Source organism: Salmo trutta, chromosome 30 (genome assembly GCF_901001165.1).
Source record: "Salmo trutta chromosome 30, fSalTru1.1, whole genome shotgun sequence".
In the NCBI taxonomy this organism is placed as follows: Eukaryota; Metazoa; Chordata; class Actinopteri; order Salmoniformes; family Salmonidae; genus Salmo; species Salmo trutta.
Genome location: NC_042986.1, coordinates 11,425,728 through 11,450,494, shown reverse-complemented (window position 1 = coordinate 11,450,494; position 24,767 = coordinate 11,425,728). Strand labels below are relative to the sequence as shown.

At 44.9% G+C, this 24,767-nt stretch overlaps 1 protein-coding gene across 9 annotated transcripts in view; it reads left to right on the top strand.

The window, feature by feature from the left end:
* The window catches only part of plekhg5b (pleckstrin homology domain containing, family G (with RhoGef domain) member 5b), a 79,287-nt gene extending 59,221 nt beyond the window's left edge, over positions 1–20,066 (top strand). For 6 of the 9 annotated variants that reach the window (XM_029722722.1, XM_029722717.1, XM_029722721.1 and 3 more), the window contains 10 exons: positions 11,238–11,429; positions 12,515–12,685; positions 13,565–13,660; positions 14,453–14,764; positions 14,994–15,281; positions 15,443–15,562; positions 15,789–15,921; positions 16,102–16,372; positions 16,551–17,666; positions 17,933–20,066. In XM_029722722.1, coding sequence (XP_029578582.1) covers positions 11,238–11,429; positions 12,515–12,685; positions 13,565–13,660; positions 14,453–14,764; positions 14,994–15,281; positions 15,443–15,562; positions 15,789–15,921; positions 16,102–16,372; positions 16,551–17,666; positions 17,933–17,942 — 2,709 coding nt within the window. In that variant the 3' untranslated portion in view covers positions 17,943–20,066. Of the gene's footprint in view, positions 1–11,237; positions 11,430–12,514; positions 12,686–13,564; positions 13,661–14,452; positions 14,765–14,993; positions 15,282–15,442; positions 15,563–15,788; positions 15,922–16,101; positions 16,373–16,550; positions 17,671–17,932 lie in introns of those variants that run through there. The other 3 variants (XM_029722720.1, XM_029722726.1, XM_029722718.1) reach the window with 2 other exon arrangements.
* Positions 20,067–24,767: the final 4,701 nt, after the last annotated feature.

Below are 24,767 nucleotides of genomic sequence, written 5' to 3'. Positions count from 1 at the left end.
CAAAGAGAGAGGCTTAAATGAACCGGGCCAACCTTCCCTCAGTATAATGTCTGTAGTTGGTGCTATGCTCTTGCACGTTGCTTTGAAGCTTGTGTGGACTAGCCTTCTGCGGTTACAGAGTGAAAAACAAGTCCATGGGTGTGAACGGTGAAGCACCCTTCAGACAAGTCTAGACCCACTCAACACTCACACGCAGGTGAGACGAGCTAGCGTTGCGTGCACTGAAAACATGGACGTGATGTCATTGCGGCCGTGGCCCTGGGCTAGGAAGCGGGTAGCGGTGGGGATCAAGCTGAGGGTGCTGTAATGTAACAGGGCTTTGGTGTCCGTCTGTCTGTCTGTGGATGGGTAAGTCACCAGCCTCGCTCGGACATCAAACATGGGCTTGTCTGATTAGTCAGAAACTTGGTCATACTCTTCCTCTCCACTCCTGTCTTTGTTTAGTTAGAAGTGTCTCATTCAGTCAACGGTTAATGCTTGACAAGTCCCCTTCAGTAAAATTCATTGGCTCTTCTTGGCTGCTAAAAATCCATATGCTAAGAAATGTTGCCTGGTGCGACCGTTTTCTGTACATGTGATGAATTGTTGTATCATCTCAAACCGACAGCTCTTGATACTATAACAATGTAATTCTCTCCGTGTCCTCAAGAGGGAGATAGAGAGTAGAGAAAGGCTACACACTTTTCATCCTGTAGGATAGGAGCTCAACACTGTGCCATGCATTGCTTAATATAGTATTCCAGCACAGCACAGGGTCTGGTAGAGACTGAGGAAAAATGGAACATGCCGAACCTTATGGGTGTTGACTTCAGCCCATTAAATTACACACTGACTATTCCAAGCCTGCCTGGCTGGCTGCTCTACCGTACAGAAGACTTTGCTCCAGGTAGTTTAAATATTTATCTAGCGACAGGATACAGCTTGGCATAACAATGAATTGAGCCAGGCAGGCTTCAAATAGACCAGACAAATTCTGCTTCTCTTAAAGGAGCGTCCGTTGTGCATGAAAGGGATATTACAAGTTTGTAATATTATGTGTGCCATAGAGTTTGGAAAGTTAGAGGTACTGGCAGCCTATGATTTGCCTGACGACTCACGCCGAATTCTTCCGCTGCTCTATCGTTCGCCACATACTTCAGTCTGAATCTGCCAGCGTTGAAACGCGTTTGTGGTGACAAAACAAAGTCATCAGCGTTTGAATCGTCTCTAACCAATCAGAGTATCAAAGCCAATGACGAACGTACAAAACGTTGCTTTGCCCACGTGTGTTCTGGCTCTGACCCAACCCATCGGTTTCTGTTTTCACATTGACCTTAATCACGAATACACATTACGCCTGTTCAGCCATTTACACCTCCCCAATTACCACCGTTGATGTCTCTCACCTGACCAGAGAAGGCAAAGGCCTGGGATGGGCAGGGCTGTGTATTGCTCATTATCGTGTGATGGCACGTAGATACTAGATACTCAACCTCCCACCAAATTCTGTGCAATGCTCACACAGTCCCAATGCAATCCCCATGCCCAGCCAGAGCTTAGCACTAACCGTCTGCCTACCTACCTAGCTAGCTCCGAGGTAGAGGATTCCTGGCTCCAGACGTACTGACCAAAGATTACTGGCACCTGGAAAAACCCATGGCACAAATGGTGGTAGACTGGCAGGACTGTGTCTGCTACCTGCCAAGAGATTAAGGTATTAGACACAGGCTAAAGTAAAAAATGTGTTTTATAAAAGTTTGACCAAAGGTGAAATTACTACTAGCATAATTGTGTCCCAAGAGTTGGAGTTTAATTTTGTACAGGCTTTGGGAAATGCTAGTCGCTGTTTAAGCCTGATGTAACTTTTGAATAGTACCATTTATTGATTGTCTAAGCTGCTGGTGGCCCCAGTCGCCTGGTTTACAATAAGCACTTCAAACAGAATGAGGTGGATGCTTGGTGTCATTTGGTTTACATTCCCTAGCTAGATCACATCTATAGCAGTGATCTTTGGACTTTCTTTAAGGCCTTTATCTAATTCGCACCGTTTGGTTGCCGTAGATAATAATACAACATTGCCAAGGCCGGTTAACAGTACAGAAGATATGGTTCACCTGCTCAGAATGAAACGGCGTTTGACAGATATACAGACTCATTACAAAGCCTTGTCACTGTGAACTCATCTGACCTTGGGTAAAATAGACTTTTATATTCTCTTCCACCAGGTGATTCCTTTCAGTATGTCGTATCCCATAAAAGTATTGTATTGGATGAATGAAAATGTGAATGAAAAGCCATCTACCAATGACTGTTGTGGAATGTAATGGTGCGCAAATTCCTGATTTGAGAAAAATAGGTCCAGTACAATAGAGCACAGAAGGAAATATGATTTAGATGGAAGAGTCATGGCAGTGTCTCCACATCCTCCCAGATGTCCATCCATCCTTGTCTATAGTGTAAGGTGAGAGGACTCCCTTACCTAACAGAATTTCAGATGACCCCCCCCCCCCCTGTTCTAATCAGTCAGTCACTCTGTAAATTAGATGCTGACATGGGCCCGTAATGATATAACCAGTAGAAACTCTACACACACACACACACACAAACAAACAAACAAACAAACACACACACACACACACAAACCACACACACACACACAAAGTCAACCAGGGCTTGTGTTCCACCCAAGGTTTATAGTAGAAGGTGAAATGATGGTCTGCCCTAGAGATGTCTGAAGGTGTCTGGAACTGGAGTGGCCAGAGGGAGAGGGAAGAGTCTTGTGTAATGGAAAGGTAGTTAGACTGGGGGATGTGGATAAATATATGAACCGTTCTGCCTGCGGCTATGGAACCCTGACCTATTCACCGGATGTGCTACCTTGTCCCGGACCTGCTGTTTTCGACTCGCTCTCGCTCTCTCTCTCTCTCTCTACCACACCTGCTGTCTCTAACTCTGAATGCTCTGCTATGAAAAGCCAACTGACATTTACTCCTGAGGTGCTGACCTGTTGCCCCCTCTACAACCACTGTGATTATTATTATTATTTTACCCTGCTGGTCATCTATGAATGTTTGAACATCTTGGCCATGTTCTGTTATAAATCTCAACCCGGCACAGACAGAAGAGGACTGGTTACCCATCAGAGCCTGTTTTCCTCTCTAGGTTTCTTCCTAGGTTCCTGCCTTTCTAGGGAGTTTTTCCTAGCCACCATGTAAATCTGCATAACTTGCTGTTTGGGGTTTTAGGCTGGGTTTCTGTATAGCACTTTGTGACATTCGGCTGATGTAAAAAGGTCTTTAAAAATAAATATGATTGATTTGATATTACAGGAGTTGAATAGCTCGGAGGGTTCAAGGAACCATAATGCAGGCAGCCCTCATCTTTTAGAGGAAGTAACATAGATGTGACTCGCGAGCATTCCACTGTACACCCTCATCAGAGACCCTAAACACATGCACACACACACACTTAATGATACTTGCACACGTAGACAATATTGAAGTTAATAATCATAATTCAGACATGCATGTTTGGTTTATATTATAATGTATTATTAACTGACTTTAAAAACTGTAGGACTTCAGTGTCCTGTGTATTGATGAAAGTCCTCTGATGGTAGCAGGAAGAAGGTTACGGGGAAAAACAGTTGTCCTTATTTATTTCTCCTTGACCTCAGTGTCATTTTCCCCACTAAGCACAGTGCTCACATGCATGTCTTTCCCCCTAGACTACAGTAGTGATTGTTCTGCTCAGAATAGGCTAACAAAATGAACAGCTCCCTCATTTTCAGGCCATCAAACCTCTGTGTGAAATACACAACGAGGACAATCAGCGCCAGAGTGGTTTGAATAACAACGGGGAGGAGTCGCGTTTGACGATCTCCGAGAGCACTTCCACTCCTGTTCAGTGAAATGAATAACCATTCATTTACATTTTTGCCATTTAGCAGACGCTTTTATCCCGAGTGACGTACAAGAGCAATTAGGGTAAAGCACCTTTCTCAAGGGCACATTTGACAGATTTTTCACCGAGTCGACTCGGTGATTCGAACCAGCCACCGTTCGGTTACTGGTCAAACGCTCTTAACCGCTAGGCTACCGGCCACCCAATTCACACGTCTCCGCTTAACTAAGAAGAAACTAATTGACATATGAGTAACTTTTCATGTTTTTGTTCTTATACTTTAATCGACAGCTCCACTGTGAAAATGCTGGATTTTGCTTGGTATTTCATTGCTCTTGGATATTAGATGCTGAAGTATACATGCTCTAGTGTAGATGTGGTCCACGTTGATGATTCAACCAAGTTCTGTAAAGCAGTGTCTTTAAATAGTGCAATGCTGAACCGTGTCTTCAATTGAAACCCAAGTTGTTTATCTAACTATCCCTACCTGGCATATGCATTTCTTATAGAAGGTTTGTTTATCCAGCACGAATGGGGATATTCCTGTGTACTAAGTGTGGTGTTATGTGTAAAGTGGGCCTACTGTGTTTGTTGAGTATGCTGAGCCAGGTGGGGACTGATGTCTGCTGTTTACGGCCTATCAGGGCTGGGAGCTCCGTTATGACTGGGAGGGGCTAGGAGCCAGTTGAACTGCTGCAGGAGCACGAACCGTGTGCGAATGTGTGAGACTTGGATAGTAGAGTGTGTTGAGGCTTGACGAGAGAAGGGAGGAACACACAGCATTTCTATGATCTCAGTGTGATGGTTGACCTTCCAGGAGACAGAGAGATTCCGGGAACTACTGCTCTGGTGACCGACAGAGGAAGTAGCTATAACCCTCCTCCACCTCAGCACTTCACTGTGCTTTGGACTCTCTCTCTCTGTGGATTTTGGTTGGATTCTTCCTCTTTTTTTTGTTGAGCTGTCATGTTTTTTGGATCTCGTAGAGACTTTTTTTGGATTCCAGATCTTCCTAAATGGTGACTTTTGTTGGACTTGGTTTGCATCTACAGTAAGTGAGGATTGAGAATGGTGCGTTTTTATCGCCTCTCGTCCTGGTATAGCTGGGACCTGCTGCATGTGGATGGTATTCCTGAAGGTCTGCCTGAATCAGCCCCTCTCCAGAGCCCAACGCCAACACAATGTCAGGTCAGACAGACAGACAGACCCACCCACTGGGTCTCTGTACCTCTGTGCTTGTAGTATTTAAGTTGATATTAGACAAGATGCCAGTGTAATGTATGCCAGCTTAAATATAATGCTTCGGCAATGATTGCTGTAGTTTTTTTATTTGACACAACTTTACAGAGTAACTGCATGAGCAGAATTCTCAATCTGTAACCTTAGCCAAGGGGGCGATTGTATCTGATTTATTGATCTCTTGGCCATGAGCATGATGGGAAAACCCCAGCAGGGTAGTGTGTGTGTGAGATGCTGGTGGGCCTCTTGTAGTGACACATTTAGAATTCCATTCTGACCATTGGCCTGTATTATCAGTGATATCTGGTTTACCAGGTGATGGATGATTCATCTCTTCCCCTTTTTATGTCAATGGTTCTTTGTATCCACCATGGCACTGGCTATGGTCATGTGTGTGCAAATACGTGTTTGCCTTTTTTCATGTATTTGAATGTGTGTGAGTTTGTGTCCATGTGGCCAGGAAAGTTATCACACTGTTTTCTATATGTTAATCAGCCTGCCTGATCAAGGGGCCTCTTATCGCTGAAAGGCCAGTAGCGTGGGGGGGGGGAGGGGCTACTGCATGACTGTGTAGCTACTTTCAATACAATCCTCCACCAAGGCCCCTCAGGGGTTTTGGCACCTAAAATATTTTTCCCATCCAAACCATGGTTAAGACCACAAACGGCAGAGATAAGATAAGGAGCTGACTCGACACAAGACTTGATATCATTAACCAGCTTGGAGCTGACCGTGACTGCGGACTGCTGAGGGCCACCAATCCTAGTTCCCAGACCTGTCAGTAGTGTTGTAGGTCAGGGTCCTCTCTGTTATTAATGGAGGGTGACCAAAAGGTCTACACAGAGGTCAGGTGAAACTCATGTAAACACCATCGTTTAGAGAGGGCTGGTTAGATAGACAATAAACACCATAGGTAAGATGGGGGGCTGTTTAGTCAGGTGTTGACTGCTGTTCTTTTGACTAGACGTGCTCTGTAATATCTGCTGTTTTTGTAAGTAGACTACCATTACAAATGGTTCATTCAAGTAGCCTACGGTGAGAAACACAGGAGATAAATGCTAAAAGAAAGACAGCTACTCCAGTTGATTAGAGATGACCTGAATGTGATGGCTTGTAGTTGATCTGTCAAGTTATGAGAAAGTATTTTCTTAGTCCTATCTGTGTAGAATAAGTAGGCACACTTTTTATTTGTTGAAACAGGCACTACAAGGGATTTTCCCCTTCAGGTCAGTACTGGGCATTTGTTTCCTTGTTCCAGTCTACCAGGAAAGCGTTGTGGAAAGTTGTCTAGACGTGCAAACCAAAACACAGTTGATTGAGGAAAACATCAACCTATTGGGTTGGGAACTTTGATTCAAACTAGCGATGAGTCGTTCATGAACGAACAGCTCTATTTTCGGTGAATGTCGGGAATCGAATCTTATCTGTGAAAGAGCCGATCATTTGGATCCCTGATTTGAATACTGCTATTACTACTTTTTGAGCTCCAGACTAGGGCTGTGACGGTCATGGAATTTTGGACGACAGTCATTGGTCAGCCAAATGACCGCGGTTATCGTTACGACCGTACGCTTTTGACTGCTGCTGCAAGGATGTGGGCATTGCCTAGGCAACCGAAGACTCCTTTGCTACAACACCTTGCTTGTTTTAGCAAGGAGCAACAAAGTTTAATTACATTTACATCATTTAGCAGACACTCTTATCCAGAGCAACTTACAGGGGTAATTAGGGTTAAGTGCCTTGCTCAAGGGCATATCGACAGATTTGTCACCTAGTCGGCTCAGGGATTTGAACCAGCGACCTTTCGGTTACTAGCCCAAAACTCTTAACCGCTATGCTACCTGCTGCCCCTTCGTCACAGTGTAGAGTCCACGTTGCCGCCCACATCAGTAGTTGTAGACTCTGTGTTAGAGCAGAAACGGACTCAACATACAAATGCCCGGCCATCCGGACTTCAGTCAGCTCTTCGTTCCACACAAAAAAAACATTTCATTTTTAACAGCTATGACCAGGGCATAAAATTCACTTTTTGGTTCACCAGCCACTGTGGCAGGTAGATTTTAAAATATATCAGCCACTCAGATTTTTTTACCAGGCCAAATATATTTGGCTTTGCCTCATTTACACCAACAAACAAAAAAACGGATGAGCATACTTTGTTTCTAAAACAATACATGTATTCCTAGTAAGAGGTAATGTGGTATGTTTCATTTAGTTTGTCTTTTAACCAAAATATCAGATATCAGATACAAAAATGTTTTCCTGCCCTTTAAGGGCGGAAGGTTACCGTGGTAGCGCGATTTGAGTCATGTTTGTGCCTTTTTGAGATTGAGTCTGACTAGTAGCAGCTTGTCTTCCCTTCCCTAGAAGTTGAAACTCATGCATAGAAAAACAACCTAGCTTGTGAACAAAACAATGTAAATAGCCAAGAAACACAAGGACAAAGTCTCACTTCAGACTTTCATTTTAGATATATCAGACCAAATTCTATGCCTGTGTGCAGAGCTTCTAAAACGGAATATTTCACTCAGCTCTTCACGTGCGCACAGCTTGGCGGTGTTGTAGACCGAAGTGGAATAGGCTATATAGTATTCATAGTTCTTTGACTTTGTGCGATTTTGAATTTACCAGCTATGAAACAAAACGGCAGAAACACTTTGAAAACAGCTACTGCAGCATTTATTTTACTATAAATGTAATCATACTTGACTTTTTTTATTCACAAATGCGAGTGAAATGCTCACACTGTGGAGACCTGACCACACGCCAACGTGGCTGGTGAAATAGACATCTTACCCACCAATGCCAGAATCTACCTGCGTTTGGCAGGTGGCGGGTGTTCATTTTAGCCCTGGTCATGATGGTAAAAAATAAGAATGACAGGCTTCATCCGTAACCGTCGGTTACACGGTTATACGATAATTATGCCAGCCCTACTCCAGACAACAATTATCTGTAGATAAGCTATAAAAACATTATCTGAAGATGGTAGTTCTTCACTGCAGGAATAATTGGTAGTGAGGAGAGAGTCTCATTCTTGAACACACAGCATGTTAAAAATATAGTTATTGAATTTGAACTCAACGTTTCACGAGCTGACATAATGGTGGTCAACCTTTTTAGGCTTTACATTAGAAATGTGCTGTTTTTCATGGTTTTTCATACCTTTTTTAAGCACTACTGAATGAAGAGCTGTTTGTGAGCCAAATGAAGGGCTCTTTTTTTTTATTTTTATTTTTGTGAACGGAGCCAAAAGATGCGTCTCAATTTAAAAACGTGGAATTCCCATCAGTAGTTCAAACCACAACAGAGCAAGACATTGTGGTCATTTCACTGTGGTAAAGGACTAACTGAAGTTCTCACCAATTCAGTAATACATGCTTTTGTTAGCTCACAATGCCTCTTTTTCCCCCCCTACAACTGGAGACATTCCCAAATGAACTTGTATGTGACAATCTGCTTTTCTCCCAAAGGCAAAACTCTCCTTGTGAGTCTGTTTCTATATGCCTGGTACATGTCATACCAGTGACAGCCTGAATACATTTCTCTACAGCTATACTGTAGACTAACAGTTTCGTTTACGATCAGAAAGCATGACAGATTTGAATGATTAAGCTGTCAGTCAGTTTGGAGGAAGTGCAGTGGTTTAAGAGAAAAGGAAAGGCGCGGGGTGGTGGAGCTCTGTGGGGGATTCCGAACAGTCAAAAAAAGGAAATTGGACATCAGATGCGGCTCTAAAAGGGCCAAAGAGCCACTATGGACAGATAAACAGTTGGCAAGTCTTCTGCAGCACCAGGATGTCTGTTCTCGTCTACCCTGCAAGCTGTTGCTCTGTCCACGCCCCCTTTATGTAGATAAGCGACACACTCATACTTTTCCTGTAGCCCTGCCTCCTCTTCCTTTCCTCCTCAACACAATGGGGCAGGCAGGATCCTCCCGGTTGCTATGACTCCAGGACAGTGGCTGTGTGAAATGCTAGGCAGGCAGCAGGCTCAGTCAGCACAGCGGGCTTCACCTCTCAGCGTTAGGACAGCGGTACTTGAAGGACTACCACAGAGACACGCAGAGTTCAAAGATGAGTCCTGGGGTGGTGCTCATGGTGTGTTCATGGAGATAGAGTGGCTCTTGTGTCCTTCCTATCAAACATCAAAACCTGGACTCTTTCAACTTGAGCAGGACATCTTGGCTCATAACTTGACTTCAGAAGTGCTTTTTTGATGGGGAACAACTTCTAGTTGTTGCAGCTGTCGCTCTCTGGGGCTTTCCCCTCTTAGTCTAAGGGCTCTGGACCTCAAGTGTGTGTGCGCGCGTGTGTGTGTGTGTGTATCGCGTATGTATGCGGAGAAGGACGAAGAGGTTCAACTTGAGAGAACACTGCAGCTGGTTCCCGATCCGGTATGGGCTGCAGTCAATGAGTCTCTAACCGAAGTATGGTTTTTGTTATCTTTGACATGACGCTGGTTTCAATGGTGAGTATTATACTGCTTACATTGTGTGAAACGTCGGGGAGCCTTTCCCTTACTGTATCTCTGTTAGAATTAAAAAGGCTTAGCCTACTTCTCTTTGGGTTGGTGGGCATAGTGCCAGGACTTTGTTTTGTACTGTAATGTATTGAAACTCAGCATTTCAGAAATGTCCTGCAAATGACTGATACCGTGTCGTTTTTTAGTTTTGGTAAAATGTTCATTATCATATACTAATCTAAAAATCGTGTTGCTAAAACTAGAAACTAGAATCACATTTTTCTCACCTACCATGGTCTGTGTATCTGTTGCCAGAGCATTACCACGCTAAGCTAATAGGAATTTAGCCTCTCTAGTCTAGCCCAATGAGGTGCTGTCACTAGCACAGAGTCCAGAGTCTCTCTCTATGTCGGTCCACTTCCTGCACCTGTGTCCTTGTCCTCTTGGCCGAGATCCCACAGAAATCCCCCCCTGGTCAGAGCTGGATGAGAGACCACACTGTTTGCCCCACTGAATCAGTTAAATCTAAATATAGTGGATGGGAAATTATGCTTCAGTCATTTGTTACTTTCCCTCTCGATCTTATCCCACTTTGACACTAAAACAGAGGAGGAAAACTTCCTCCGATATGAAGTAACAGTTTATACTACTTTGGATAGGAGGAGAAGATTGGTCGAAAAGGGGTTGCTGCATGACAGCCTTTAAAGAATCCCGAAAGGTAATACATTTTGAACAGTGTTGTTTATAGATGGGTACAGTAGATGAGAGAGAGATATCTTCTCCATCCGACAGTTTGTTTACCACACCACTGCTCAATGCTAACCAGCCTCTTTTGTGTACATTCTCACTATGGATCTTGTACTGTAGGCGGAGACCTTATCCTCTGCCTATTATTTGTTAGCCACCCAGAATGACTTGACAGGGAAATAGTTGAGGTTTGAGAGCAGTGGATAAGAAAGCAGCAGTCAATACCATGGAATTGATGTTCCTTTCTACTGTGACATGAACTGAACACAGGTCAATGGCCCAGCGACTTATTAGTCCCCTCTAGCAGATTACACTGCACTGAAACACTGTCTCTCTCTGATGGCATAAAAACAACTGTTTCCTCAGATACTGAGGCCTGAGGAGGCCCATGTTTGTTTGGTTTCCCAGCCGGACGATGCTCGTGAATTGGATTGAGATTGCATGTTTAAGGTGCGCAGGCCAGCGGGAGGGCTTGCTTGCTCACAGGGTAGCAATGGCGATGGAGCAATGCAGTGGATTGACTCCAGCCGTCCGCCTGTTCTTATGGAACAGCATCTTCTCCCCCCCTGGCCTGCTCTCTTTCCCTCTGTGAGGTAATTAGTGTTCCGTCTCAGGAAGTGGCATTCCTTCCCTGTGGTCCTGTTTGTGTCTGAACGACAGTTAGGATGTTAGGATTGCTTTAACAGCTCTCCTGCTGATGTCATCATCACTTAAAAAATTCCCTCCGTTTCCTGTTTATTCTCCTCATGTATTTGACTTCTTCCTTCCCGTCTTTGCTCCTCTCCTTTCGCATGAGTTGCTATTCTTGTTACTGTCTCTTGTTTCTCTTTCTGTTTCGCTCTCTCTCTCTTCATGGTGACTTCATGTAAACCCGCTTTTAACTCGGGTCTCTCCTGGTTCTTGCAGGGTCAGGCACGTCGCAGGAAGAACATGACAGAGTTCCTTGGGGACGCCAGCATCCCGTCTCCGGACTCCCTGACCGCACTGAGCGGCTCTCTGCCCAGTGTGGGGGCTGGACCGGATAGCTGGAAGAACCGCGCCGCCAGCCGCTTCTCTGGCTTCTTTAGCTCCAACACTGGAGCAGGGGCCTTTGGCAAGGTGAGGGGTAAGGCCTGGTCCGGGCCGTCAGAGGGGAAACCTAGCAGCTAGTAGAGTGAGGGAGGTGGTGTGTTTGTGCGCGCAAGCATGTGTGTGTGGTACGGGGTTCAAAGGCCATATCCACTCAGCTCCCAGTGAGATCACATCCCTCCTCTCCAAAGCCTCTGAATAGGCTCACACAGCAACCTTCCACTAAACAAATACGCGAAGTAGCTGTGGGGGAAGTGACCTGTAAGAACAAAGGATTAACATGTTTGAGTAATGTCTATTCAAGGCCCTACTACGATAATAACATTCCACACACAAGAATGGGAAAAAAATAAGATGCAAAAATACGAAATGGCAATAGTCCTTCACTTTTATCTCTTAAGACTAACAAAGCACACACACACACGCGTACATTGTCCGCGCTCCCCTGAGGTCATATCCTGCACAGTAGCAGATGTCAGAGGGAGACCGTGTCTGTCACTCACCTGTCAGCTCCCAGGTCATCTCTATTCACCGTGGCCAATGGCCATCATCTTTAACCTTGTCAGTGGCAGGGCTGGGTGGGGGACCACGGAGACCTGCCCCCTCTCCTCTCCACAAAGCAAGGGTGAACCAGGGTCAAACAACCAAATCCTATATCCCCTTCAGGGGACAGGTCCCCAAAGCACAGTTAGCATCTCCCCACTCCCCGCCCCCTTACCCAGCTCCTCTATTGTCCAAGTGATCTCAATGCACTGAGCTCATTTTCATATGTACACATAAGGCTGCCCTGGCAGGACAATAGTCTGGGTAGCTGTTAAGATTGAAAAACTCAGTGGACTCTGAGGGTTATGCTTATGCAGGAGGTCAATCTGTCTTACAGTTTTCTTTAAGAGAATAATAACCTCTATCGTAAAACAGTTAAAGACACTGTTCCTGCCTCTTCCCTTCCTAAAGTAATACTTTTTTATTTTTATTTAACCTTTTATTTACTATTGACCTTGTGATTTCCTCTAAAGGTGCTGTGCATGTGAATTACGTTCGAATGAAGCAGGAATACTTCATTTGCCCAGGAGTTGTGGTTAATGACACGTATGGGTTTTTGCCCATTCTATCAGGAGGTGGACCGCATGGAGCAGCTCCAGAATAAGCTGCAGTCGTACACTCTGTTTGGCCTTCCCAAGGTTCCTCCTCAGCTCTCCTTCCATCACGACTCCTGGGAGGAGGAAGAGGAGGAGACCAGCCTCACCCTGGAGGACAGCTGGACACAGCTACTCGACAACCATGAGGTACGGTAACATGAACACACACACACACGGACACGCACCAAAACAAACTCACCGAAACACACACTCATTCACTGACATAACCACAAATGCTTAATACAAATACCTAATACCTATTTTTTTTACTTAAAAATTGCACTGTTGGTTAGGGCCTGTAAGTAAGCATTTCACTGAAAGGTCTACACCTGTTGTATTTGGCGCACGTGACAAATAAAATATGATTTGATCGCATGCATGTAGTTCCTCACATATTAAGTCATAAACTGTTCACAATCAGTTCCTGTTTTGGTCTGACAATCTCCCGCCCTTCCGGTCCGATGTTTCCCAATAATAGGGCGGAAATCGTTTACAGCCAGTGTTATACAGCTGTTTTATTAAGGTTAATGTGGAGTTGTATAAACGTTACCGGATCAATCGCGTCCGTCTCTCTTCCCGGGCAGAACTCACACCCTTAGAGGTGGGCTCAGGTAATCAATCAAGATAGACCGACGTCTGTGTGTGATAAGATGCTGTGTGATTGGGGATCAGGGTTTGTGGGGATTTCAGTCACACTCCAACTCAAATCAGTGCTTGGTCTTGATGGTATCATTTGTTTGTGACCAGACATGTAACAGTAAAGCTGTTATCAGGAGTCTGTCTCATGCAGTATGTTCTTAGACATGGCTTATGGCTTTTATTTTATGAGTGCGTGTGTGTGTGTGTGTGTTGCTTCTTTATATGTTCAGACCTGTGTAAGGCTGTTAACTCATGAATGTGGGGGGGGTGGGTGTATTGTGTTCTTATGTGTAACTTGTGGATAAGGGAGTGTGTCGTTGTCTGTTCACATAGATGTGTATGAGGCCATTACCTAATGAGTGTGTTTTTGGTTCTGTGTGTTTCCAGATGTTGACCAGACGCCAGTTCCACCAGCAGGAGGCTATCTGGGAGCTCCTGCACACTGAGGCCACCTACATCAAGAAACTACGAGTCATCACTGACGTAAGTGCCCTTTACAAAGTAATTGCTTCTCTCCCTTACACACGTGTACCTCTAGATCATTTTTGGAAGAACAACATAACCCTCTATGTCAAGTCCAAATGAACTACTTCAATGAATCCTGCTAAGATTTTAGTTTGGTTAGGTCTGCTCTCTGAGGGCCGTTAGTGGCACGTATACAGCGAGTGTACAAAACGTGCTCTTTCCGTGACCGACTGACCAGGGGAATCCAGGTGGAAACTAGGATCCCTTATTGATCTCACTTGTTAAATCCACTTCAATCAGTATAGATGAAGGGGAGGAGACAGGTTAAAGAAGGGGTTTTAAGCCTTGAGACATTTGAGACGTGGGTTGTGTGTCTGTGCCATTCAGCGGGTGAATGGGCAAGACCAAAGAGTTAAGTGCCTTTTGAACGGGGTATGGTAGTAGGGGCAAGGCGCACCGGTTTGAGTGTGTCGGGCTGCAACGCTGCTGGGTTTTCACGCTCAACAGTTTCCCGTGTGTATCAAGAATGGTCCACCACCCAAAGGACATCCAGCCAACTTGACATAACTGTGGGAAGCATTGAAGTCAACATGGGCCAGCATCCCTGTGGAACGTTTTCGACACCTTGTAGAGTTCACGCCCCTGACAAATTTGAGGCTGTTCTCAGGGCAAAATGGGGTGCAACTCAATATTAGGAAGGTGTTCCTAATGTATTGTACACTCATTGTAGGTTGTCTATCTCTAGTGCAGTACTTTCCTATAAGATGTCCCATATTGCAACCTGTTCTCCCATGTCTTCTCTTCCTCCAGTTGTTCCTGTGTGGGCTGTTGAACCTGCAGGAGAGTGGTCTGCTGACAGAGGTGGAGCCTGCGCGACTTTTCACTAACATCCAGGACATCGTGCGTCTGCATACGGCCCTGTGGAACCAGGTGATGCTGCCTGCCCTGGAGATTGCCCGGCAGGCCAGGACCCTCCTCAACCCTACAGACCTCCACCACGGCTTCAGGACGATTGGCTCCAGGTTTAAGCCCTACATCCGTTACTGTATGGAGGAGGAGGCCAGTTTGGAGTACATGAGGTCACTGCTCAGGGACAACGAGCTCTTCAGGATCTACGTCACGGTGGGTCGCAGTCCGTCTGTCCTCCCGATCTCGCTCTGTTCACACTGATAGTGTAAAGTTAAACAACTGCCCACCAAATACTATTTACTCATCTCACAAATACAGCGCAGTCAACCAATATCAGATACCACTATTACGTTCTAAATAGCACTTTTAAGTGTTGTTCATTTAAGTTCCTAGCCACATTTTCTTTAACCTCTAACTCCTGGTCTCTCTCTCCCCTGCGCAGTGGGCTGAGACTCATAAGCAGTGTAACCGGCTGAAGCTGGCTGACATGCTGGCCAAGCCCCACCAGAGACTCACCAAGTACCCCCTACTGCTGAAGGCTGTCCTCAAGAAGACTGACGACTCGTCGTCCCGCGACGCCGTCAGCGGAATGGTGGCGTGTGTGGAGGGCTTCATCAACAGCGTGGACTCTCAGATGCGCCAGCGGGAGGAGCAGCAGAAACTAGCCGCCATCTCTGGACGCATCGACTCCTACGAAGCAGTGGAGGGGAGCAGCGAGGAGTTGGAGAAGGTGGGCACTCACCACACTCAGGGCTGGCTTCCTGGATATACTGCTGCAAGTCTACTGCTAGACTAGAATCTCTATTGAATTAGATTTTTAGTCCGGGTTGAAATTTTGCAACGCGTTTCTGCTTGGTGTGTAACTCCTCTTCTTCTTGTCTCTCTCCTTAGATCCTGCGTGAGTTTAACCGCTTCGACCTGATGGCTCCTATGAGAGGCACATCACCAGAGGAGACCAGACAGCTCCATCTGGAGGCGGCACTGCGCATGAAGGAGGGCAAAGACAGCAGGGTAAGAGTCTGGCTGGGCTACTTTGTAGCTGCTTTTATCTCATTATAACCGTCGCAGGCTAAGAACTACCCATTGTCATTGTGATACAATATGTCAATAACCAGGGTGATTGGGGAGCAAATTATTTTCATAATATTTACTTATTTGATTTAGCCTAGTTATCATACTAGAATGATGACAAGTGACCTGAAATTGACCTGGAAGTATTTCCCCATCCTTCCCTCAGATGGAGGTGTACTGCTTCCTGTTCACAGACCTGCTGCTCATCACCAAACCAGTGAAGAGGTTAGAGAAGGTCAAGGTGATCAGACAGCCCCTCCTCATCCACAATGTTGTCTGCAAGGAACTCAAGGACCCTGGTGAGTAACAGCATGCAGCTACATTTAAACCAGGGTTCAAGGTATTTGTTTTCTTTCACATACTTCAGCTGTGCTTGATTAAGCATGTCTGTCACAATGGAGCCACCATCTGGCACTGCAGAAAGGCTCAAGCAAATGCTTGAGAAACATGTTTTGATTAGCTGTTCTCTTTTACTATAGGCTCCTTCATTCTCATCTACCTCAATGAGTTCAAGAGCGCAGTGGCAGCCTACACTTTCCAGGCCAACAGCGCCACCCAGGGGCGAAGCTGGGTTGACGCCATCTGCAACGTCCAGAACCAGCTCCAGAGAATGCGGACTGAGGAGGTTCTCCGGCAGCAGGTCACCCTACAGCGCCGTCTATGCGGAGAGGAAGAGGAGGAGGAAAACAAGAGCAGCAACTCCACTTCCAGCTCCCCCTGCATGAGGAACAAAGATCAGCAGGGACCAAGGTACAAACCCAAACAACGACTTAGACATAGTAGAGCTTCATTCTTCTATAAGGACACTGTACATGTTGATCGGATCTGTGCAAAGATTATTTCATGTAAACATCATCATTTATTGTTAGTGTTTATATTACTAGAACCATTCTGATCATTCTAACATTTTGGTCTCTTTCTCTTCCAGTCATTCGGATTGCTCCACAGAGACCCTGTCAGTCATGGACATAGGAGAGGATTCAGGGGAGCACCAAGACCCCTCTGCCACAAGCACAGACTCAGGAGGACCCTTAGAGAAGAGCCTAGACTCGGGCACAGTTACCCCACCTACTGGGCCTGAGCCCCTGCACTGCAACCCTGCCAGCCCCCAGGACAACCTCGCCGACCGGGACCCTGAGCCAGAGCAGGAGGGTGTTATGGAGGGAGGGGAGGTTGAGCTGGAGCCTCAGTGTCGCTCTCTGTCCATGGACAGTGCCTACGGTACCCTCTCCCCAGAGTCCCTACTGAGAGAGCTGGACCTGCAGACACGACCAGGCCAGAGCAAGGGAGAGGAGACTGAAGAGGAGGGAGAGATAGAGGGCCACGAGGTGGGGGTGGAGGTGGAAATGGAGAACGAAAAGGTGGTAATGAAACTGATGGATGAGGAAGTGGAGAAGGAAGAGGAGGAGGATTCAACCTCTGTTGGTTCCCAGCTGTCAGTGGTTCAGTCTTTTAAGCTTCGGCGACGCCCCCCGGTTACGGCCCGCCTCCGCTGCCTCCAGAGTCTGAACCTCAAGTCCCTTTCAGAGGACAACCTTCTGCAGCGTTTCCGCGACAACGCCCCTGTCTCCCGGATACAAACACGCAGTCCTACAGCCCAGGACCAATCAAAACACAGGAGCGAGAGGGCGGAATGCCTGGTCCACAGTAAGAGCCTATCAGCCCAAGACCTTACTGGGCTGTTTCAGACTGACCAAGACTCAGAGCCTGAGTATGAGGACTTCCTGAGTATGAGCATGCCTTCTGGTAAGCTCTGTGACAACCTGAGGAAGGCGGAGGCCCGGCAGGTCCAGAGGGCTCTGGCTGCAGCTGAGGCCTGTGAAGGCAGCAGTAGCCAGGCTGACAGCAGCAGCTCAGATGGGGAGACGGTGGTGGCGCCCTCTGGAGGACAGGGGGGGAAGTGCAGTGAGTCGTTCACAGCCGGTTGCCCAGAGAAGCAGTCGTCGCCCAAAAGAAGGAAGACCCATCAGCACAAGAAGCTGACTCTAGCCCAGCTCTATAGGATACGCACCACCCTAGTGCTCAACTCTACTCTCACTGCATCGTAAGTCACAGCTCACTTTATACATGGGTATCATGTCTATACACCTGGATGTACTCTTTGGGCTTCCATGTGTTCTATTAAATTCTGCCAAGTTGATACAATGCAAGCTATGGTTATTTACAATCACTACCAAAGTAGAACCCACAGAGGAACTCTTTCAGCCAAAGTTCTAATAAAAAAATGATCTTCAGGATACTGCCTTTTACTCTATACAATATCAAAGGCCTTGTGGTAATCAATCTCTGTTGTGTTTTTACTGTTTCTAGGGAGGTGTAACCACGCTGGCAGACAACCAACCAACTAGTGGCAACCTGACCACGAAGAGGAACCACACTCTATGGAGTCTGCGTAGAGGGGACTGAATTCCTTGTGACACAAATGCACTCTCTCAAGCTGCCTTCTCCCTTTCCATTGCCTGTTGGACAGTGTCTGCTGCACGGTTTTGCAATCGGACAATAAGAATATTCTTTGATGTTGCATTTGGTTTCAGTTTATTGTGTGGGATGGGAGGGAAAAGGCAAAGAGACATTTAACTGCTTGCACTTTGTAACGGACGGACAGAGCGTCGAGGGGAGCTGAGGCTGGGACCTTTGGGTGGACAGTGGACTGGACAGTTACTGGTGTAGGGTAACACCCTATCGGCCTACCCTCTAAAAAGAGACTGAAAGAGGGGTTGTCCAGGCATAGATCTGCCTGTTTCTCTCTGCAATGGACCAGAGAAGATCTAGGAAAGGCTTGGGTGGCCCAAACACTCTTAACTCTTAAAGATGTACTCCGGGATCCAAATTCATAACATATTGCACAAATTGGGTTCATGACATATCACACGAATTGCAAAATTCGAATGATATCATATAAATTGCAAAATGTGTAATATAGCACGAGATGGATGACACAGTACACAATTGGATGACGTAGTACTCAAAAAATGGGGACCACTTTTGACCACTTTCAAAACTACTGGCTGAAATTATGCAAAAGTTGGAGAATGCACCTTTTAAGTAATTACAAGAAAAGAAAAGGGCTCTCTAAAATGTGTTTGGTGAATTGCAGCAACTAGGGTGGCATGGTGTATGTTCTACTCCTGGTTTGCTTTGATGAAAACAATAAATGTTGCACAATTGTATCTTTTGTTAAATAGACTAATCACTAAGGGGATGACTTTACATTCACAATGCACACTTAGAATTAGTTGTGTGTGTGTGTGTGTGTGTGTGTGTGTGTGTGTGTGTGTGTGTGTGTGTGTGTGCGCGTGAGTGTGTGTGTCTGGGTGTGTCTGTATGTGAATGATGCATTGTCCTAAACTCCTGATTGAACCAAAATGTTTTCGGTCATGGTGTTCATCCTCTTTGAGTAACATACCCAACGACGTTAAGACCTGAGTACCAAGTAGATGTCAAACTAAAGGTATACATAAAAAAAACAGTGTTCCAGCAACAAGTAACAACCACATATTGTGTTATCAACTGCTGTGTATTTTCAAATGTTCAGAGCCAACAATTAATTTTCAAAATTGCTGCATCTAAGATTAGAATAGACAGAGTAAATTCTGGGCTTTATATTTTCTACTGTGCTGAAGCAATTTTTGTCAATCAATAGTGGTGGTATGATTTAACCACAAAGACTAAGATAATGAAATGGTTTTCCGTTCTTTAGTGTTTAGAAGCAGAAAGATGAACCCTTGGTTATTAGGTGGAATGGAGTTGTTTTGGGAAACATAACTACACTAATGTAGAAAGATTTGAGCATGCACTCACAACCTACAACCTACATGGAACAAATGCAAGGGAGAATGTGGTGATTTGTAAAAGAGCAGTCTACACACCAAAAACAATTATATTCCATGTAACAATGAGCTTGGAACCCCTTTTGAGACATTGCATATTTTGTGTTTCTTTAATGTAACACATTAACACAATACAGTAACTTAAAGAGACTGAACAACGGTTTGGGGTTGCATATTATTTGTGAATCAGTTTTCTTTGAATGTCTTTCTGTCCACACTAATAGGAAAAGTGATTTGGCGGGAGCATTGACCACCATAGTTCATTAATTAACATGGTCAAACTGACATTCAGCTTGTGTTTTATTGATGATTTAATATGCGTTCTCTAAACCCCCCCCCTCCTTGTCAAATATTGGCCAAACCAAATAGTTTAACATTTGTTTACTTTACCAGTTTTTGTTTATTTGTAATATTTATTAAGCTTGCCATGTTTTATATATAAAATATTGTTTGATTTCATGACTTGTACATTTTGTGTTGGTGTAGACTTAATATTTTGTTTCTTGTTTTTCATATCAGGCATGATGAATCTGCTATGAACCAAAACTATTTGATCTCCCTTTCAGGAATGTCTCTTTAAGTGTCTTACCAAATAAAAAAAGCATCATCAAACATTTTGCTTTAGAGTACATTGTATGCAGTGAAGTACATCATGGATATTACCTTTTTGTTTTACAGGGCAGCAGGTAGCCTAGCAGTTAGAGCGTTGGGAAAGTAAGCAAAAGGTCAACTTGTTTGAATCCTGAGCCGACAAGGTGAAAAATCTGTCTGTGCCTTTTGAGCAAGGCACTTGACCCTAGTTGGTCCAGGGTCGCCGTTGATAATGGCAGACCCGGGCCGTGACTCGAATCTCTGAAGGTGTCTCAGGGTGGCATATGCAAAAGACACATTTCCAATACACACGTGCGTATTAATACACACTTGTATGTGTGAATTAGGACAAATATAAGCACCCACCAAATTATTATTATTATATCACTTAATAAATTTGTATTTTAACCACAAAATATGAGTCTGACTTTATGTTGTTAATGAACAGTAATGGGTGGGCTGTGTCTCAAATTACTGAAATGTCAAATCACAGCCTAGTGCACCTGGAGTAGCAAGTAACTTCACATGTATGTATTATAAACTACCAGCAGATGGCATTAAGTATCTTTGTGGTACTACATTATACAGTGCCTTCGGAAAGTATTCACACCCCTTCACTTTTTACAGATTTTGTTGTGTTACAGCCTGCATTGGTCACTGGCCTACACACAATACCCCATAATGTCAAAGTGGAATGATGTTTTTAGAATTTTTTACAAATTAAATCTGAATTGTCTTGAATCAAGTATTCAAACCCTTTGTCAAGCCTAAAGTTTAAGAGTAAGAATGCACTTAACAAGTCAAATAAGTTGCAAGGATATTTAACATGATTTTTGAATGACAACCTCATCTCTGTACCCCATACATACAATTATCTGTAAGGTCCCTCAGTCAAGCAGTGAATTTCAAACACAGATTGAACCACAAAGACCAGGGAGGTTTTCCAATGGCTCGCAAAGAAGGGCACCTATTGGTTGATGGTGGGGACACTGTCCAACAGGCAAATATTCAGACGCTGAATATCCCTTTGAGCATGATGAAGTTATTAATTAAACTTTGGGTGGTGTATCAATACACCCAGTCACTACAAAGATACAGACATCCTTTCCAACTCACTTGCCAGAGAGGAAGGAAACCACTCAGGGATTTCACAGTGAAGCCAATGGTGACTTTAAAACAGTTACAATGGTTGTGATAGGACAAAACAGGTGGATGGATCAACAACATTGTAGTTACTCCACAATACTAACCTGAATGACAGAGTGAAAAGGAAGCCTGTATAGAATATACATATTCCAAAACATGCATCCTGTTTGCAACAGGGCACTAAAGCAATACTGCTAAAAATTTGCCAAAGCAATTCACTTTTTGTCCTGAATACAAATTGTTATGTTTGGGGCAGATCCAATACAACACATTACTGAGTACCACTCTCCATATTTTCAAGCATAGTGGGGGCTGCATCATGTTATGGGTATGCTTTAAATCATTAAAGACTAGGGAGTTTTTCAGGATAAAAAAGAAACAGAATCCTAGAGGAAAACCTGGTCTGCTTTTCACCAGACACTGGGAGATGAATTCACCTTTCAGCAGGACAATAACCTAAAACACAGGGCCAAATCTACACTGGAGCTGCTTACCAACAAGACAATTAATGTTCCTGAGTGGCTGAGTTACAGTTTTGACTTAAATCTGCTTGAAAATCTATGGCCAGACATGAAAATGGTTGTCTAGCAACGATCAACAACCAATTTGACAAATAATAGGCAAATATTGTACAATCCAGGTGTGCAAAGCTCTTCGAGACTTACCCAGAAAGACTCACAGCTGTAATCTCTGCCAAACGTGATTCTGACATGTATTGACTCATGGGTGTGAATTCTTATGTAAATGACATATTTCTAGATTTCATTTTCAATACATTTGCAAAAATTTCGAAAACATGTTTTCACTTTGTCCTTATTGGGTATTGTGTGTAGATAAGTGGAAAAAAGATATTTAATCAATTTTGAATTCAGGCTGTAACAACAAAATGTGGAATAAATCAAAGGGTATGAATACTTTCTGAAGGCACTGAACAAAAATATAAACGCAACATGCAACAATTTCAAAGATTTTACTGAGTTACAGTTCATATAAGGAAATCAGTCAATTGAAATATATTGATTAGGCCCTAATCAATGGATTTCACATGACTGGGCAGGGGCGCAGTGATGGGTGGGCCTGGGAGGGCATAGGCCCACCCACTGGGGAGCCAGGCCCAGCCAATCAGAATGAGTTTTTGCCCACAAAAGGGCTTTATGACAGAGAAATACTCCTCAGTTTCCTCAGCTGTCCGGATGGCTGGTCTCAGACGATCCTGCAGGTGTAGAAGCCGGATGTGGAGGTCCTGGGCTGGTGTGGTTACACCTGGTCTGCAGTTGTGAGTCCGGTTGAACGTACTGCCAAATTCTCTAAAACGACATTGGAGGCGGCTTATGGTAGAGAAATAATCATAAAATTCTCTGGCAACAGATCTGGTGGACAATCCTGCAGTCAGCATGTCAATTGCATGCTCCCTCAAAACTTGAGACATCTGTGGCGTTGTCTTGTGTGACAAAACTGCACATTTTAGAGTGGCCTTTTATTATTCCCAGCACAAGGTGCCCTGCATTAGGTAATGATCATGCTGTTTAATCAGCTTCTTGATATGCCACACCTGTCAGGTGGATGGATTATCTTGGCAAAGCAGAAATCCTCACTACCAGGGATGTAAACAAATTTGTGCACAAAATTTGAGAGAAATAAGCTTGTTGTGCTTATAGAAAATGTCTGGGATCTTTTATTTCAGCTCATGAAACATGGGACCAACACTTTACATGTTGAGTTTATATTTTTGTTCAGTATATTGTGTTTGCATCATTCACCCACACTTTGACCTCTCGATACAGATCCAGTTAAGCTTACGACACATAACACAATACCTCTTCTATTGAAGTACGCCTATACTTTTTACGAGGTGTACATCCAGTATTTCATTGCTTGGATATGATATGCTGTACCCTTTACTACAACCTCTTGGATCCTCGTATTACGCATAAGATCATCTAAAAGCCTCCGAATATACACTGCTCAAAAAAATAAAGGGAACACTTATGTAACTCCAAGTCAATCACACTTCTGTGAAATCAAAACTGTCCACTTAGGAAGCAACACTGATTGACAATACATTTCACATGCTGTTGTGCAAATAGAATAGACAACAGGTGGAAATTATAGGCAATTAGCAAGACACCCCCAATAAAGGAGTGGTTCTGCAGGTGGTGACCACAGACCACTTCTCAGTTCCTATGCTTCCTGGCTGATGTGTTGGTCACTTTTGAATGCTGGCGGTGCTTTCACTCTAGTGGTAGCATGAGACGGAGTCTACAACCCACACAAGTGGCTCAGGTAGTGCAGCTCATCCAGGATGGCACATCAATGCGAGCTGTGGCAAGAAGGTTTGCTGTGTCTGTCAGCGTAGTGTCCAGAGCATGGAGGCGCTACCAGGAGACAGGCCAGTACATCAGGAGATGTGGAGGAGGCCGTAGGAGGGCAACAACCCAGCAGCAGGACCGCTACCTCCGCCTTTGTACAAGGAGGAGCAGGAGGAGCACTGCCAGAGCCCTGCAAAATGACCTCCAGCAGGCCACAAATGTGCATGTGTCTGCTCAAACGGTCAGAAACAGACTCCATGAGGGTGGTATGAGGGCCCGACGTCCACAGGTGGGGGTTGTGCTTACAGCCCAACACCGTGCAGGACGTTTGGCATTTGCCAGAGAACACCAAGATTGGCAAATTCACCACTGGCGCCCTGTGCTCTTCACAGATGAAAGCAGGTTCACAATGAGCACGTGACAGACGTGACAGAGTCTGGAGACGCCGTGGAGAATGTTCTGCTGCCTGCAACATCCTCCGGCATGACCGGTTTGGCGGTGGGTCAGTCATGGTGTGGGGTGGCATTTCTTTGGGGGGCCGCACAGCCCTCCATGTGCTCGCCAGAGGTAGCCTGACTGCCATTAGGTACCGAGATGAGATCGTCAGACCCCTTGTGAGACCATATGCTGGTGCGGTTGGCCCTGGGTTCCTCCTAATGCAAGACAATGCTAGACCTCATGTGGCTGGAGTGTGTCAGCAGTTCCTGCAAGAGGAAGGCATTGATGCTATGGACTGGCCCGCCCGTTCCCCAGACCTGAATCCAATTGAGCACATCTGGGACATCATGTCTCGCTCCATCCACCAACGCCACATTGCACCACAGACTGTCCAGGAGTTGGCGGATGCTTTAGTCCACGTCTGGGAGGAGATCCCTCAGGAGACCATCCGCCACCTCATCAGGAGCATGCCCAGGCGTTATAGGGAGGTCATACAGGCACGTGGAGGCCACACACACTACTGAGCCTCATTTTGACTTGTTTTAAGGACATTACATCAAAGTTGGATCAGCCTGTAGTGTGGTTTTCCACTTTCATTTTGAGTGTGACTCCAAATCCAGACCTCCATGGGTTGATAAATTGGATTTCCATTGATTATTTTTTTGTGATTTTGTTGTCAGCACATTCAACTATGTAAAGAAAAAAGTATTTAATAAGATTATTTATTTCATTCAGATCTAGGATGTGTTGTTTAAGTGTTCCCTTTATTTTTTTGAGCAGTATATTTTCAAAGTATAACTGATGTTGCCGTTTTCTACGGTTGGTGTGACA